Here is a 15,414-nt window from a genome sequence, read left to right as displayed (position 1 = left end):
TTGCACTTAGCATCTGTGGCAGCTTCTATGTCAGCAGCTACTGGTACCATCTATACTACATGATCTCTGTTATTGCTTGCAGTCCAGATAGCTATAAGGCACTAAGTGGTAGTGGCAGGTTCTTCTTTAGAAAAGTGACTTATCTGTCACACATCTTCAAACTCAGGGGAAGCATAATCAAGGCATATGACTATTAGATGAGGCATGATGAATGTGTAAGGAGTGTATAGTAATAAATAAGATTTCAGTTAAAGGAAGGAAGGGAACTGGAATAAGATAAAGGAAAGCAAGCAAAGTTCAGAGGGTGCTTGCTTGAATAATGCAGAAAGTGATGAAAGAGCTAGCAGATAAATAAGATGAAACTCCATGTCCTCTGGTTGGTCATAGACCTTATTCTAAGGTTAGGTTGTACCTCCCACCCTTAGAAAGCAAGCAATAGATTTGAATGGATCTGAATGGATTTCAAAATATAGGAACATGTTTTAGTAGTAATAAAGTTTTTTTTGTGATTACAAATGTAAATTGAAGCAAATTCTACATAAATGTATCTCAATGGATCTACCTCAATTTGCCTCTAAAAAGTCTAAATTTTAAGAGGGAGAAAGAGGAAAATACATTCAAAAAGATCTACCTCTCCCTTAACCGACTTTTGACTGGGTCTAAAGTTGGAACTTGGGAACAAATGGTATGAGCTTCAGACTGCATGAATCACCGCCCTCACGCCTTTTCCAAGTCACCGTACATTCCACGACCCTGCAGAAACTCTGTTCCCCCCTTGAGATACTGCTGATAGTATCCAAAACACAGTTCCTCTACCTCCTGGATGAAATGCACAGACTTGGCCTTGTCGCACAGAAGAGTATCCAAGTCAATTGTCGGCACAGCCTTGATTGTTGCGCTCGCAATGAGTTCATCGAGCTTGTCCTGCGCATCCAAGGCAATCGAAAACCAACGTTTGAAGAGGGGATGGAAAGGTTCAAGCTCTGGGGAGAGCTCAGTGGGCTTTGAGATCAGGATCATGATACTCATCTTTTTGTCGGCCACTGCCTGCACATCGTCGTCCGATATTCGGGTGAGCCAATCAAGCTCACGGAACGTCGGAGATTTGATAGTCTTCAGGGCAGACCAAAGAACGATCCAAACGAAAGATTCGAGATCGTCGATGGCTGTGTGCAAAGGCCGGCTGTCCCAGGATTCAAGGAGTCGGTGAGACATGAATGGGAGGGTACCCTATGTCGCCATTAGCTGCAACATGATCTTCATACATCGGGACACTTACCGATCGATGTCTCGCGGCTTCGCGCTGGTCCTTCCAACGAATAGCAAGATCGCTATCAATGAGATAGCCATAGCATCGTTTCAGGTGACCAATAGTCTTCAGGAATTCAAATTTGTCGGGGCTAGAGATCGTGAATAAGTATCGATAGGATCGCGTCGTGAATATACACACACGTACCGCAAACAATTATTGTTGAAAATCTGCTCGTCAGTGCGCACGCCTGGGTTCGGGTCGATCAGTAAGTTGCCGACAGACGGATCCCGGTGCAGGACCCCTGCGATGAACAGGTTGAGGTGACCTGTGTAAAATGTTGGCATTGGCAAGCAAAACGGGTGTCGAATGGACAAACCAATCATGCCGTCCACGCCCGCGTACCCGATGAGATCGAGATCGTGACCAACAAGGTCTTGACCCTGCGTCAGAGTGAATAACCGGCGCTGAATGCGTTTCTCGACTACGACTGGGCCATTGTGAAAGTAAACCATAGGTAAAACTCCACACCGCTCGTAGTTGGAGATGTCCGTGAAGATGTGCAACGGGTTCGGTACCGTGAAACCCCCGATCACCTCCACCGCACATCGTCCCTAATAATCCCCAGGGGATATCTGTGGTATATTAGCAATATACCCGGAATCAACCGCGAATATACCCACCTCCCCTCCGGGGATATTCACGGTCGATTCAAGGTAATGTCTTGAATATACCGTGAATATACCTGGGTACTGAGTATATTCACAGTATATTGTGGGTTTATTCAAGCTCGATATCATTCCAATCACTTTATATGCGCTCCATAGATAGAGAAATAAATATATTAACAAATCATAAAACTAATACATGCTATTGAAGGCTACACGACAATTCTAAGGCTTGAAAGATCTACAAAATATACTTGAAGAGGCGAGAGGTGCGAATCCCGGTTAGATGTTCCCCCGCATACGCAAGCAGCCACGGCGCGCATCAGGGATGGGACGACCAGCACCTTGACGCAAGAATCTATTGCGGTGGCGGGAGCGGTGCGTCCGCGCGTGGCCTCGAATTCGAGGAGTACATTTTGGGGGGTGCGTCGGGCTGCGGCACCGCGCTGTCGAACACGAGCACATCTGGTAGCACGCCACGCGCACAAACGCAGCCGCTGGCGAGTGCATCGGTGCCGGCAACGTAGAGGCGCATCCTGCGGACAAGCGGGGTGAGCATGCGTGTCAAGGCTGAGAAGATCAGTGCGGGAAGAGACAAGGTCACCAGGAAGGGTTGCAGCTTGATAAGGTTGGCGAGTGCAGGGAGCGAGGGGAATGGAAAGAATGCGGTGTAGTGCTGGGGTCAGTACTGCCGTGCGGGGGGTTAGCACTGTGACACGGAGAGCCCAGATGAACACTGGCCTCACTGATGTTGCTGCTGCTGCTGCTGCCCCGACGACATTGGCACTTGCGCGCGCACCGCAGACTCTGAGGCTAATCCGAGCCACCATGCGCATGAGAAACACAGATGCTAGCACCCACGCCAACGCCACCAAGCTCAGCCTGTGCTTACCCTTGATCTCATCCATCCAACGTTCGCGCTCACACCCGCAATACCCACCGTTCTGACAATTCTTGCCGCACACACGTCGTAGGCTGTGCTTGCAATCTCCTTCAGTCCCACCCCGGCCCGCCCTAAATGGACGCATATATGCGCTCTGATCCCGCATTTTCAGGCATTAGATCTGATTATATGAGAAAACCGGAACTATAGAGCATATGGAAACATGTTTCAGTGGGAGAAAGACTCACCAAAATATGTGCACACTGGAGGCTCCTAGAGAGTAAGACGAAGGGAGCACTTAAGAGAAATCTCGACGCTGTCCGACGACGCGCACTCATCAGGTGACCGTCGAAATGGATGAGTCATCTCCCAGTTGGGATTGACTGGGGGATATTTGAGGGATATTCCCTGACGAGTATATTCCAGGTAGATTCCAGGTATATTGCTAATATACCCCGAATATCCCCTGGGGATATTTGGGGGCAATGTGCGGTGCTCTGGGATGCCGTGTTGTCCGCTGACCTGTGAAAACATCTCCGTCTCAACCTTGGCTGTACTCTCGATGGGCCAGGAATCCTTCATCACTAGGCTGGTCATCTTCGACCAGTCGATACTCTCTTTCCAATGTACATCGACGTTCGTCCATGTGGGTGGAGTGATTCCCAGAAGTCGGCACCATGCAGTGTCGCTGGTCTTCTTCTGCACTTGGGTCAAGTGGCTGGACGGCTCTGGCGTGTTCGACGGAGGTTGTTGCGTGCCCGTCACGTCGCCGAGAGGCGATTGGACGTACCTCATCCCCCGCTTGCGCTGAAAAAGAACTAAATAAGTGATCCAGGACCACGACTAGCAAGAGACTCACGTCAGTCTCTAACGGCCCGACAAGTTGAGCTGTTCGAGATCTCGTTGCACAACGATGCATGTAACCTGTATGCGTATTCGGCTGTTGTCTTGTTGTGCATCTGCCCTTGATTCTGGCTCAGGCTTATGCTCACGTGGGGTCCTCACTTGAACGATGCCTTTCGTATTGTGTCCTTTCCTCTTCCATGGCTCCTTCTGTCCCTCCTTCCCCGACCCGTCCTCTGGTCTCTCTTGTATCTGCTCGGGGAGATTGGCTGCAGGGCCAATGCGGTAGACATGAGTAGCGCGCCCACGGACACAGATTCGTCTACAAAATGTCTTCGACCACCTCCAGAAGGTTGGAGCAGGCGGAGGAATCAAGAAATGTAGGGTCCTCTCTAGCATAACCTGACACGGGTCATTCCCGGCGCGCTCCCTGTCGCAAGCAGCAAGGCCAAAGATGCCTCCTACAAAGGTTGTGAGGCCCTCCTTCTTCGTGAGGTCGAGCGCTGGCGTCAGGAACAATCCGAGGCGCGTGTACCAACAGAATCGGGCCTCAGAGGTGCGATGGTTAACTGCAATGACTAGGGCATACCACCGTGAACCTTCTTCCAACATCGAACGACCATAGGTGTTGGCCTGCTTCAATAACTCGAGCCAGTCGTCCTTGACCTCAATCCCAACTTCGATCTCGCGCCAAGGTACCTTCTCCATGGGTTTGAGCTTCCTAAGACAACCCGTAAGATCTGGCTTGAGCTTTCCCTTTCCATCAACTAGGGCATCAGTGACACGGTCATAAATGTTGAACACCAAGGATCGGAGTTAGGATCTCGCCACTTGAACTTCGGGACGAGCACCCTCGAGGGCCTTAGCAAGCAGAGTGTTGAGAGGTAGGTAACTGTCTCTTTCGCCCGCCACTGCGACACGGGGAAATCCTAAAGGCTCTTCAAAATAACCATCAATGACCTTCTGGCTAGGAAACCAATTCGAGTTCGCGCTCTTGGTGCAGTCGCAACTCATGATCGTAGCGCAGGTACGTCTTACATATAGTCAGCCAGAAACTCCACATGCTGGGAGAATGTGTTCCATTATCAGAAGGAAAACGGGCGCGTAGAGCCGAGGTTCTCAGGACTAAGACGCAGGCGGCAAAGTATGCAGATATACAACAGCGCCAGCTGATGCCATTGAGCACACTCTCAGATACGGAAGAGCAAATATGAGTTGTATCTTCTGCGTCGTTGCGCGGTCTCCTGAAAGCACGGCTGCAGCATCTGCCTTACCATCTTGACGCTCATATTCGGTCGCGTGGAGCTGTTCGTGACACTCATGGGCCATGTTGTTCTCGGTCTGGAGAGCACGTTACCCATCCCGTAAATGGTTAGGTATGTCACCCTCTATTAACCTGACCCACGTTTGTTGACTCGGGACGGTTGTAGTAATTTCAAGCAGAAGTCCCTGTACGGATTCCGAACGTCAACTCTGCTAGGCTGGGCAGGGGGAGATTCATTCAAGTAGGTAGCGCAGAGCTCTTGCAGGTCGCCATATCATTGAACTGTATTCGCCCAGGATGGTATATTTCTTCTTGCAAGGGTCGCCATTGCAATTCAAAGTAGGGGATCATAGTTGCTGCAAAGATTGTTCTATATCACAAGGTCGACCGGAACTTCGCTCCAGTGGTTCACAGATGCCCAGTTTCCTATATGGTTGATTGAACAGCGTCGTATTGACTTGGTCATGTCTGAACTTCTAATAACATTACAAACTCGAATCTAAAGTTGGAACTTGAGCACAAATAGTGTGAGCTTTAGACGGCATGAATCACCGCCCTCACGCCTTTTCCAAGTCACCGTACATTCCACGACCCTGCAGAAACTCTGTTCCCCCCTTGAGATACTGCTGATAGTATCCAAAACACAGTTCCTCTACCTCCTGGATGAAATGCACAGACTTGGCCTTGTCGCACAGAAGAGTATCCAAGTCAATTGTCGGCACAGCCTTGATTGTTGCGCTCGCAATGAGTTCATCGAGCTTGTCCTGCGCATCCAAGGCAATCGAAAACCAACGTTTGAAGAGGGGATGGAAAGGTTTAAGCTCCGGGGAGAGCTCAGTGCGAGGCTTTGAGATCAGGATCATGATGGTCATCTTTTGGTTGGCCACTGCCTGCACATCGTCGTCAGATATTCGGGTGAGCCAATCAAGCTCACGGAACGTCGGAGATTTGATAGTCTTCAGGGCAGACCAAAGAACGATCCAAACGAAAGATTCGAGATCGTCGATGGCTGTGTGCAAAGGCCGGCTGTCCCAGGATTCAAGGAGTCGGTGAGACATGAATGGGAGGGTACCCTATGTTGCCGTCAGCTGCAACATGATCTTCATACATCGGGACACTTACCGATCGATGTCTCGCGGCTTCGCGCTGGTCTTTCCAACGAATAGCAAGATCGCCATCAATGAGATAGCCATAGCATCGTTTCAGGTGACCAGTAGTCTTCAGGAATTCAAATTTGTCGAGACTAGAGATCGTGAATAAGTATCGATACAGTCGCATTGGGAATATACACACACGTACCACTCACGTACCGCAAACAATTATTGTTGAAAATCTGCTCGTCAGTGCGCACGCCTGGGTTCGGGTCGATCAGTAAGTTGCCGACAGACGGGTCCCGGTGCAGGACCCCTGCGATGAACAGGTTGAGGTGACCTGTGTAAAATGTTGGCATTGGCAAGCAAAACGGGTGTCGAATGGACAAACCAATCATGCCGTCCACGCCCGCGTACACGATGACATTGAGGTCATGACTGACAAGGTCTAGACCTTGGGCGAGAGTGGATAACCGGCGCTGAATGCATTTCTCGACTACGACTGGGCCGTGGTGAGAGTAAACCATGGAGAGGAGGCCACACTGCTCGTGGTTGGAGATATTCGTGAAGCCTGCGAGGATGACACTCGAGTTAAAGTCCGGGTAGAGATAGGATCTGGAAGAGAGTTTGCGAGAGGCATAGTAAATGAGGATGTGAGGTACAAACGGCAGCGAGCCGACGCGCGTCGCAAACAAGCCCAAATTGAGAGAGCCAAGTGGCCAACGGATCCTAGCCCAACATCCGTATCCTCCGACATAACCTGCTCGCCGTTTGACGGCCTTGACGACCCTTCCCTTCCCTTCCCTTCCCATGGACACTTCAAAGCCAATCGCATTCTCGGAGCACCTCCAGCTCTCCAGCTTGGGCGTGCAGCCTGCATCCATCTCCTTCCAGGTCCGTCGCGACTCTCGTTACTGCTTCGCTGTCCGGACACTCACACTCCATATCGCGCGCTAGACACTGACCCTCGAGTCCGACCACTTCATTTGTGTGCGAGAGAAGGTTAATGAACAGAACCAGGTCGTCATCATCGACCTTGCAGACGCCAACAATGTCATGCGTAGACCTATCACCGCCGATTCGGCCATAATGCATCCTCACAAAAAGATATTGGCGTTGAAATGTGAGTCTTGCCAGTCTGATGGGGGGAGTGCCGAGGGCGTACGTGGACCGCTTTGGACCGCTCTGACACGGCCTGCATCACTTAGCTGCCCGGACACTCCAAATCTTCAACATCGAGACGAAGCAGAAGGTCAAGTCGCATGTCAACAACGAAGACATCGTATTTTGGAAGTGGATCACAGACACCACACTCGGAATGGTCACTGACACCGCGGTGTACCATTGGAGCATCGCGGACACCACAACGCCTCCTCAGAAGGTTTTCGACCGCCATGCTACTCTCGCCGGCTGCCAGATCATCAACTACCGCATCTCCGCCGACGAGAAGTGGATGGTGCTTATCGGCATCTCCGGGAACTCAACCAACCCTTCCGCGTTCAAGGTCAAGGGCTCCATGCAGCTGTACAGTAGGGAACGCGGTGTCAGTCAACCTATCGAGGGCCATGCTGCTGCATTCGCGGAAGTGAAGTTGGACGGTCACCAACACCCCACAAAGCTCTTTGCGTTCTCGGTGCGGAGCGGCAACGGTGCCAAGGTACGTTGTGCTACAAACACACCGTTTGGCTTTGCGTTGACACACGTCAATAGCTCCACGTCGTCGAGATTGACCATCAGGCGCCTGACCCTGTGTTCACAAAGAAGGCTGTCGATGTCTACTTCCCTCCCGAAGCTACGAATGATTTCCCCGTGGCCATGCAAGTCTCAAAGAAGCATGGTATTGTCTACCTCGCGACGAAATACGGGTTCATCCACCTCTACGACCTCGAGTCGGGCGCGTGTATTTACATGAACCGCATATCCGGCGAGACGATCTTTGTCACCTCCGAGCACGAGGCGACGCATGGTATTTTGTGTATCAACAGGAAGGGCCAGGTGCTCAGCGTTAGCGTCGACGAGCAAACTCTGGTTCCGTATATTCTTCAGACGCTCAATAACACGGAGCTCGCCTTCAAGCTCGCAAGCAGAGGCAATCTGCCTGGTGCAGATGACCTGTATATCAAGCAATACCAGCAGCTTTTCCAGAGTGGACAATTCGGCGAGGCGGCCAAGATCGCAGCCAACTCACCACGGGTGAAAAATGTTGGCTTATTGGAGTGTTCAGAGATGCTGATAGCCGTTCTTCGGTTTCTAGGGCATTTTGCGTACGGCGCAGGTGATTGAGACGTTCAAGCAAGCCCCGGCACCTCCGGGCGGACTATCGCCTATCCTGCAGTACTTCGGTATCCTCCTTGAGAAGGGCGAACTCAACCACCTGGAGTCAGTTGAGCTTGCTCGCCCTGTATTGCAGCAGGGGAGGAAGCAGTTGTTGGAGAAATGGCTGAAAGAGAACAAGGTACGATAATAACTACTTGGGTATTTAGTGTAGCGGGAACTCATCCTTTTCTAGCTTACGTGCAGCGAAGAGCTTGGAGATATTGTTCGCCTCCATGATATGACACTGGCTCTGAGTGTCTACCTTCGCGCGAACGTCCCGAACAAAGTAATCGCGTGTTTCGCAGAGACAGGGCAGACGGAGAAGATCTTGCTCTATGTGAAAAAGACTGGTTATACGCCAGACTTTGTTGGCCTCCTGCAGCATGTCATGCGCACCAACCCCGAGAAGGGAGCAGAGTTTGCTAGTCAGCTTGCGAATGATGAGTCTGGTCCTCTGATCGATATTGAGCGGGTATGTATAGCTCCATCCAAGGTTATGGAAGAGCTGGACTGATTAGATTATCACAGGTTGTCGACATCTTCATGTCCCAGAACATGATCCAGCCAGCTACATCGTTCCTGCTGGACGCCCTCAAAGATAACAAGCCTGAGCAGGGCCATTTGCAGACCCGTCTCCTCGAGATGAACTTGATTCATGCCCCTCAAGTCGCGGATGCCATTCTCGGAAATGACATGTTCTCTCATTACGATCGTCCGCGCATTGCGAATCTTTGTGAGAAGGCTGGTTTGCTACAGAGGGTGCGTCCATCCATTGCAGATAAGAATTCATCCTGACTGATGCTGTGCAGGCTTTGGAGCACTATGAAGATCTGGCTGACATCAAGCGGGCAATCGTGCATACCAACATCTTGGCACCAGAAGTGAGCTTCATGCTGTTTCGACTTCATTCCCACAAACCTGATGCTGATTGCCAACCTTAGTGGCTTGTCACTTATTTCAGCCGGCTCACGACCGAACAGTCCATGGCATGCATGCAAGAGATGTTGCGTGTCAACATTCGTCAGAACCTTCAGATTGTTGTTCAGATCGCGACGAAGTACTCTGATATCCTCGGCCCGGTGAAGCTCATCGAGATGTTTGAGTCGTACAAGAGCTTCGAAGGCGAGTTCATTATCTGGTGCCTTGGTATTGTACTCATCGCTTTGCCATAGGCCTCTACTATTACCTCGGCTCGGTCGTCAACCTTAGCGAGGATCCTGAGGTCCACTTTAAGTACATTCAGGCAGCAACACGCACTGGCCAAATCCGCGAAGTTGAGCGCGTCTGTCGGGAGAGTAACTTCTACAACCCAGAGAAAGTTAAGAACTTCCTCAAGGAGGCCAAGCTCGCGGATCAGCTGCCCCTTATCATCGTCTGCGACCGCTTTGACTTCGTTCACGACTTGGTTCTGTACCTCTACCAAAACGGTCTCACAAAGTTCATCGAGGTATATGTCCAGCGCGTTAACTCTGTTCGCACGCCTCAAGTCGTCGGTGGTCTGTTGGATGTCGATTGCGACGAGACGACAATCAAGGGACTACTCGCATCCGTCACTGGCAACTTCCCGATCGACGAACTTGTGCACGAAGTCGAACAGAGGAACAGGCTGAAGCTCATCTTGCCATGGTTGGAGGCGCGTGTGCAGGCCGGCAGTCAAGATGCAGCGGTCTACAATGCCATGGCCAAGATTTTCATCGACAGCAACAGCAACCCCGAGCAGTTCCTCAAAGAGAACAACGTCAGTTTCGAACCATTTCCTATTGAAGTTTGTGCTTATTTGCATTGCCTACAGCTGTACGAGCCGTTGGTGGTCGGCAAATTCTGCGAGGCCCGTGATCCCTACCTCGCATACATCGCATACGCCAAAGGGTTCTGCGACGATGAGCTCATCGCCATTACGAACGAGAACTCCATGTTCAAGCAGCAAGCTCGTTATTTGGTCAAACGTCGTCAGCCTGATCTTTGGGCGCAGGTGTTGTCTTCTGAGAACATGCACCGCCGTCAGCTTATAGATCAGGTGCGCAAACCTTTTAAAAATGCAGCTTCGACATCGTCTATATAGCTAACTGTGCCCTTGTGCAGATTACTGCCACTGCCATCCCAGAGTGCACGGACCCCGACGATGTCTCTGTCACTGTCAAGGCATTCCTCTCTGCTGACTTGCCCATCGAGCTCATCGAGCTCTTGGAGAAAATCATCATTGAGCCCTCGCCCTTCAGCGAGAACCGCAACCTCCAAAACTTGATGTTGCTGACAGCGATCCGTGCGGACAAGGGCAAGGTTGTCAACTACATCAACAAGCTCCAGAACTACGACAGCGCAGAAATTGCGAAGATCGCGACTGACCACGGGCTGTACGAGGAGGCACTGACGATCTACAAGAAGTACGAGCAACATGCCGAGGCCATCAACGTCCTCGTGGAGTACATTGTGTCTATCGACCGCGGTCTCGATTATGCCAACAAAGTCAACCGGCCTGAGGTTTGGAGTCGACTCGCCAAGGCTCAGCTTGATGGCTTGCGGGTCAAGGACGCAATCGGTTCTTAGCAATTTTCGCATCCACTTGTTATGTGTACTCACAATTATTTTGCCCTGTGTAGATTCCTACATCAAGGCAGAGGATCCATCGAACTTCCCTGAAGTCATTGAGATCGCGAACCATGCTGGCAAGCACGACGATCTTGTCCGCTTCCTCCAAATGGCCCGCAAGACTCTCCGTGAGCCGAAGGTCGACACTGAGTTGGCGTATGCATATGCAAAGACCGACCGCCTCCACGACATGGAGGATTTCCTGAACATGACGAACGTTGCAGATGTGCTTGAAGTCGGAGAGAAGTGTTTCGAAGATGAACTGTACCAGGCTGCGAAGCTGCTCTTTTCCAGCATCTCAAACTGGGCCCGTCTTGCAACAACTCTCATTTATCTTGGCGAGAACCAGTCCGCTGTGGAGAGTGCTCGCAAAGCCGGAAACACACAGTGAGTTATCTATCGCTTTCATATGTGAGTGAAACGCTCATTGCTCTCCAGGGTGTGGAAACAAGTGCACGCTGCCTGCTTGGAGAAGTCGGAGTTCCGCTTGGTGCGTACATCGCTGTGGAATCCTGCGGCGATTACTGACCGCATTCTATCCAGGCACAAATCTGTGGTCTCAATATCATTGTGCATGCTGTGAGTAATTCATAAAAGGTCTGAAGTTTGTCTATAATTTACCTCGCTTTGCAGGAGGAGCTTTCGGGATTGATTCACGGCTACGAACGGAAAGGTCACTTCAATGAGATCCTATCATTGCTGGAAGCTGGTTTGAGCCTTGAACGTGCTCATGTACGCTTTTCTTTTCCGTCTAGCGTCATATCATCTTACCGACTTCATTTGTAGATGGGTATCTTTACTGAGCTCGCTATCCTCTATAGCAAATACCGGCCGGATAAATGTATGATTTTCTTAGAGCTTCTTGGCATGAAATTAGCTGACGCTGTTCTTAGTGATGGAGCATTTGAAGTTGTTCGTCTCTCGCATCAATATCCCCAAGGTTATCAAAGCTAGCGAGAAGGCACACCTCTGGCCGGAACTGGTTCTGCTGTACGTCAAATATGACGAATATGATAACGCTGCCTTGGCTATGATTGAGCGCTCTGCGGATGCTTGGGAGCACAACCAGTTCAAAGATGTTGTTGTTCGTGTAGCCAACGTAGAGATGTAGGTCTCAGCCTCTCATCATTTGCTCCCAGATTAACCTCGATTCTATTGTAGCTACTACAAGGCTTTGTCGTTCTACCTCCAAGAGCAGCCGACGCTACTCACCGATCTCCTCACGGTCCTCATTCCTCGCATTTCTCACGATCGCGTGGTTCGCATGTTCCGTCAAATAGATCATATTCCGCTTATCCGGTCATATCTCATTGCTGTCCAGCACGTATGTCATATATGCCCTATGATCTCTTCAATGATTGCTGAAAGCTCATGACTGAACCCAGTTGAACATCGAGGCCGTAAATGACGCATACAACGACTTGTTGATCGAAGAGGAGGATTACAAGACTCTTCGGGACTCGATCGATAGCTTCGACAACTTTGACAATATTGCACTTGCGAAGCGATTAGAGCGCCATGTTCTGCTTGAGTTCCGACGACTTGCTGCGCATCTGTACAAGGTCTGTTCTGTTTCGCTCAGCTTTCCCACCTTCCCTTTATTCATCATTACTTATCCAGAAAAACAACCGGTGGGAGGAGTCACTCGCGCTATCGAAGCAAGACAAGCTCTACAAGGACGCTATGGTCACTGCGGCAACGTCAGCATCAATTGAAGTCGCCGAAGACCTCTTATCCTACTTCGTGGATATTGGCAACAAGGAATGCTTCGCCGCGCTGCTGTACATTTGCTTTGACTTGTTGCGGTCGGACGTCGTAGAGGAGCTGTCATGGCAGCACGGACTGAATGATTTCTATATGCCCTACAAAATCCAAAATCAGCGGACATTGGTGGACAAAGTGAGTGTTTGATTGGAAATGAATATCTGGAGTCTGACCACCCACTCGGTTTTGCTGTGTAGTTGGCAAGCTTGGAGAGGGAGGTCAAGGAGAGGTCTCAAAAGGAGACTCAAAAGGAGCAGCAGGAGGCAGATGCTCCAATTATCAACCCTGGCTTCGGCAACCGACTGCTCTTGACACAGGGCAACGGGTGAGCCATCTGGATTGGCCTTGTGTCTGCTCTGACGTTCGTTGTGGCACGTTCCCTAGATTCCCGAGCCAGGCTCCTCCACCGATGATGAACGGAGTTGGTATGAGCGGCTTTGCTCCTGTAAGTAGATGATCACTGTCTGTCTGATCCTTCTGACTGATCGACTGTATGATGTTGTGCAGCAAATGACTGGGTTCGCTGGATATTGATCAGGCAAGGCGGCCTGATCAGGACTTTATACATGTACAACTGTTCGCATAATGTCGTTATTCTCGCAATTTTTTTATGTCTTCGTGCTCGTTCTGGATTGTTGTTCCTAATCGCATGTTCAATTTTGATTTCTCATCGCAAATTGGAGTGGACGATAATGTGACGGTACTGTCAATTGTACCAAGACAACCAAAGTTCTGTAGGGCATCAACAGTGTCATGAATATCTGGGGCAGAGATAATAGCGAGTGGTAAGGTATGGTTATGCATACAAAATCAGTACATTGCGGGCACGATGCAGTGTGTAGGGTGAATGGGATCGGGGTAAAAAGGGAACGTAGGCGCGGGTGCACGTCGCTGTAAACATGTATATAGACCGTAAGAAGACGAAACGGAGAAAAAAAATCAACAATCGAAAACCTGTCAACAGCGAGAGGAAAACAAGACTATGATTGATCAGGAGGTAGAGAGGGCAACCATGGATCATAGGTATCGGGGGGTATCCAAACGTCCGTTTCGGCGGCGAGGGGGTAAGGAGACAGCGTGGGGGACGTGAGGGAGGACGTGAGGGACAGCAGGGGGGTGACGGTTTGTCGTTACATGACGACACAGCCCCCATTCTTGCCGGTGTAGCCGCCGGCGCCCTTTGCGCGTGTTGTGAGCGAGACGCGCGCGGCCTCGTAGAATACTTCTGTCACGCCGCGATTATGCTTTGAGCTGCATTCTGAATAGGAGGGGGTGCCAACATTCAACACGAAGATATAAGGGGAGGCCAGGGTGCGAGGCAATGTGCGTACCAAGATAGCGAGAAGCTCGTATTCGACGTGCGACAGAAAGGCCTTCCTCGTACTGCACGGGCTGAATACCGTATCGTGAAAGTCGTTCTTTGACTGCGCGGTCGTCTCGCAGGTCGCATTTCAGGGCTAGAAGTGAAAAACGTGAGGAAGGTGATGCGGGCACGATATCACGAGTGAGACACCCGTGGAGCGGTGGAGTCACGGAGATGGACATACCGACGAGGACGAGCTGTCACGGGTGATGAGGGAGGTGACAGGACGTGAGACCGATGGTCGGGGAACAAGCGGCTGATTGCTCAACGTACTTTGACACCGGGGCAGTATTCTAGAATTTCGTCTATCCACTGTGACGACGAGGGCATGGCGATGAGAGGTGCAATTCGGGCGTGGCGAGAGCGCATGAGAGAAAAGGAAATGGACGGACCTTGGATTCTACGTTTTCTAGAGAAGTCGGGTTGTCGACCTGTTGGAGAGGCGGTCAAACGCCGAATCGGAACATGCGAGGGGACGGGGATCGGACGAGGGGGGACGCACGGAATAGCATATCATGACGACGTGCGTTTCCGCATAGCTGAGGGACCGCAGACGGTCGAACTCTTCTTGCCCTGAAGACGACGAGAGGGAAGGTGACGGTGTGCTGAGATTGAGTTCCGGGTGGGGATGGAAACTTGGCGTACCAGCGGTGTCCCACAAGCTCAATTCCACGAGTTGGTCGTCAACGTATAGGTCATGTACATAATTTTCAAAAACAGTGGGTTCACTGTCGGACGGATGTCAGGACGAGCGCGCGGGGGTGGCAGCAGGAGGGGGTGGGATGAATGAGGACGGAGAGAGGGACACACTATACTTGGGTGAAGAAGCCCCTCGTGAAGACATTAAGCAGAGATGTTTTGCCTTGGAGGGATGTGATATGGATGGGAGATATGCCAAAGAAAGAAAGGGAGCAACGGACCACAGGCACCATCCCCGCACACGACTACCTTCCTCTGCAGCTGGATCACATGCGGCGTCAGCAACCCATAATCGGTTCGTCAAGCACGGAAGGACAGACTGGGCGGCCGCGGCCGAATGCTGGTGATCTGGAGGAGCTTCCGCACAGTGGCATCGGTGGTTGAGGGAGGAAAACGAGGCAAGGTCAGGCGGCGCACGGTGTCAGACTGACGCGTTCCGGCCATAATTCATTCACGGCCCACGTGCGCGCCATCCGCATCGACACTTGCAATCGCTCGACTCTCTCTCTCTTCGCAGCGCAGAGGGATCAAATGCGCTCTCGTCACCACGGCTGACTGCGACCAGGGCTGTGCGACCGGTGGGCCATGCCCAGACCCTCAAATAATAAATTGCGCGTGCGCGTTTCCGGGACTGGTGATAAGTACTAGTATGGGACTAATCAGGCGGTGCAAGCAATATGTTATT

General features: G+C 51.1%; 5 protein-coding genes across 5 annotated transcripts; 1 reads left to right on the top strand and 4 right to left on the bottom strand.

The window, feature by feature from the left end:
• Window positions 1–1,278: 1,278 nt before the first annotated feature.
• HETIRDRAFT_410806 (uncharacterized protein) lies at window positions 1,279–1,835 on the bottom strand (the record flags this gene model as incomplete). The annotated part of the gene is made up of 3 exons (XM_009550915.1): window positions 1,629–1,835; window positions 1,457–1,577; window positions 1,279–1,400 (listed from the first exon to the last, which is right to left on the bottom strand). Coding segments are annotated over exons 1-3 (379 nt in total), but the record flags the coding sequence as incomplete, so codon positions are not given.
• Window positions 1,836–2,275: 440 nt separating this feature from the next.
• HETIRDRAFT_104255 (uncharacterized protein) lies at window positions 2,276–4,657 on the bottom strand (the record flags this gene model as incomplete). Its single annotated transcript, XM_009550914.1, has 4 exons — window positions 2,276–2,593; window positions 3,323–3,643; window positions 3,806–4,410; window positions 4,495–4,657. The coding sequence occupies 4 exons, from the start codon at window positions 4,655–4,657 to the stop codon at window positions 2,276–2,278; spliced, it is 1,407 nt and encodes a 468-aa protein (XP_009549209.1).
• Window positions 4,658–5,464: 807 nt separating this feature from the next.
• HETIRDRAFT_323672 (uncharacterized protein) lies at window positions 5,465–6,525 on the bottom strand (the record flags this gene model as incomplete). Its single annotated transcript, XM_009550913.1, has 4 exons — window positions 5,465–5,980; window positions 6,030–6,150; window positions 6,218–6,338; window positions 6,390–6,525. 4 exons carry the CDS (start codon window positions 6,523–6,525, stop codon window positions 5,465–5,467), a joined length of 894 nt encoding a protein of 297 aa, XP_009549208.1.
• Window positions 6,526–6,808: 283 nt separating this feature from the next.
• HETIRDRAFT_155976 (uncharacterized protein) lies at window positions 6,809–13,341 on the top strand (the record flags this gene model as incomplete). Its single annotated transcript, XM_009550912.1, has 24 exons — window positions 6,809–6,892; window positions 6,956–7,121; window positions 7,207–7,655; window positions 7,709–8,191; window positions 8,253–8,453; window positions 8,508–8,786; window positions 8,843–9,073; window positions 9,124–9,195; window positions 9,256–9,436; window positions 9,487–10,052; window positions 10,107–10,331; window positions 10,397–10,853; window positions 10,915–11,290; window positions 11,342–11,393; window positions 11,447–11,482; window positions 11,537–11,635; window positions 11,690–11,744; window positions 11,797–12,010; window positions 12,065–12,227; window positions 12,289–12,465; window positions 12,524–12,802; window positions 12,865–12,992; window positions 13,052–13,112; window positions 13,175–13,341. The coding sequence occupies 24 exons, from the start codon at window positions 6,809–6,811 to the stop codon at window positions 13,199–13,201; spliced, it is 5,061 nt and encodes a 1,686-aa protein (XP_009549207.1). The 3' UTR covers window positions 13,202–13,341.
• Window positions 13,342–13,797: 456 nt separating this feature from the next.
• Window positions 13,798–15,103, bottom strand: HETIRDRAFT_420125 (uncharacterized protein; the record flags this gene model as incomplete). The annotated part of the gene is made up of 9 exons (XM_009550911.1): window positions 13,798–13,925; window positions 13,999–14,124; window positions 14,300–14,342; window positions 14,423–14,461; window positions 14,533–14,603; window positions 14,676–14,758; window positions 14,841–14,892; window positions 14,951–14,990; window positions 15,050–15,103. The coding sequence occupies 9 exons, from the start codon at window positions 15,101–15,103 to the stop codon at window positions 13,798–13,800; spliced, it is 636 nt and encodes a 211-aa protein (XP_009549206.1).
• Window positions 15,104–15,414: the final 311 nt, after the last annotated feature.

The sequence above is a fragment of the Heterobasidion irregulare genome (assembly GCF_000320585.1).
Source record: "Heterobasidion irregulare TC 32-1 unplaced genomic scaffold scaffold_08, whole genome shotgun sequence".
Taxonomy (NCBI): Eukaryota; Fungi; Basidiomycota; class Agaricomycetes; order Russulales; family Bondarzewiaceae; genus Heterobasidion; species Heterobasidion irregulare.
The sequence above is the reverse complement of the archived record's forward strand: the minus strand, read 5'-3'. Positions and strand labels throughout refer to the sequence as shown.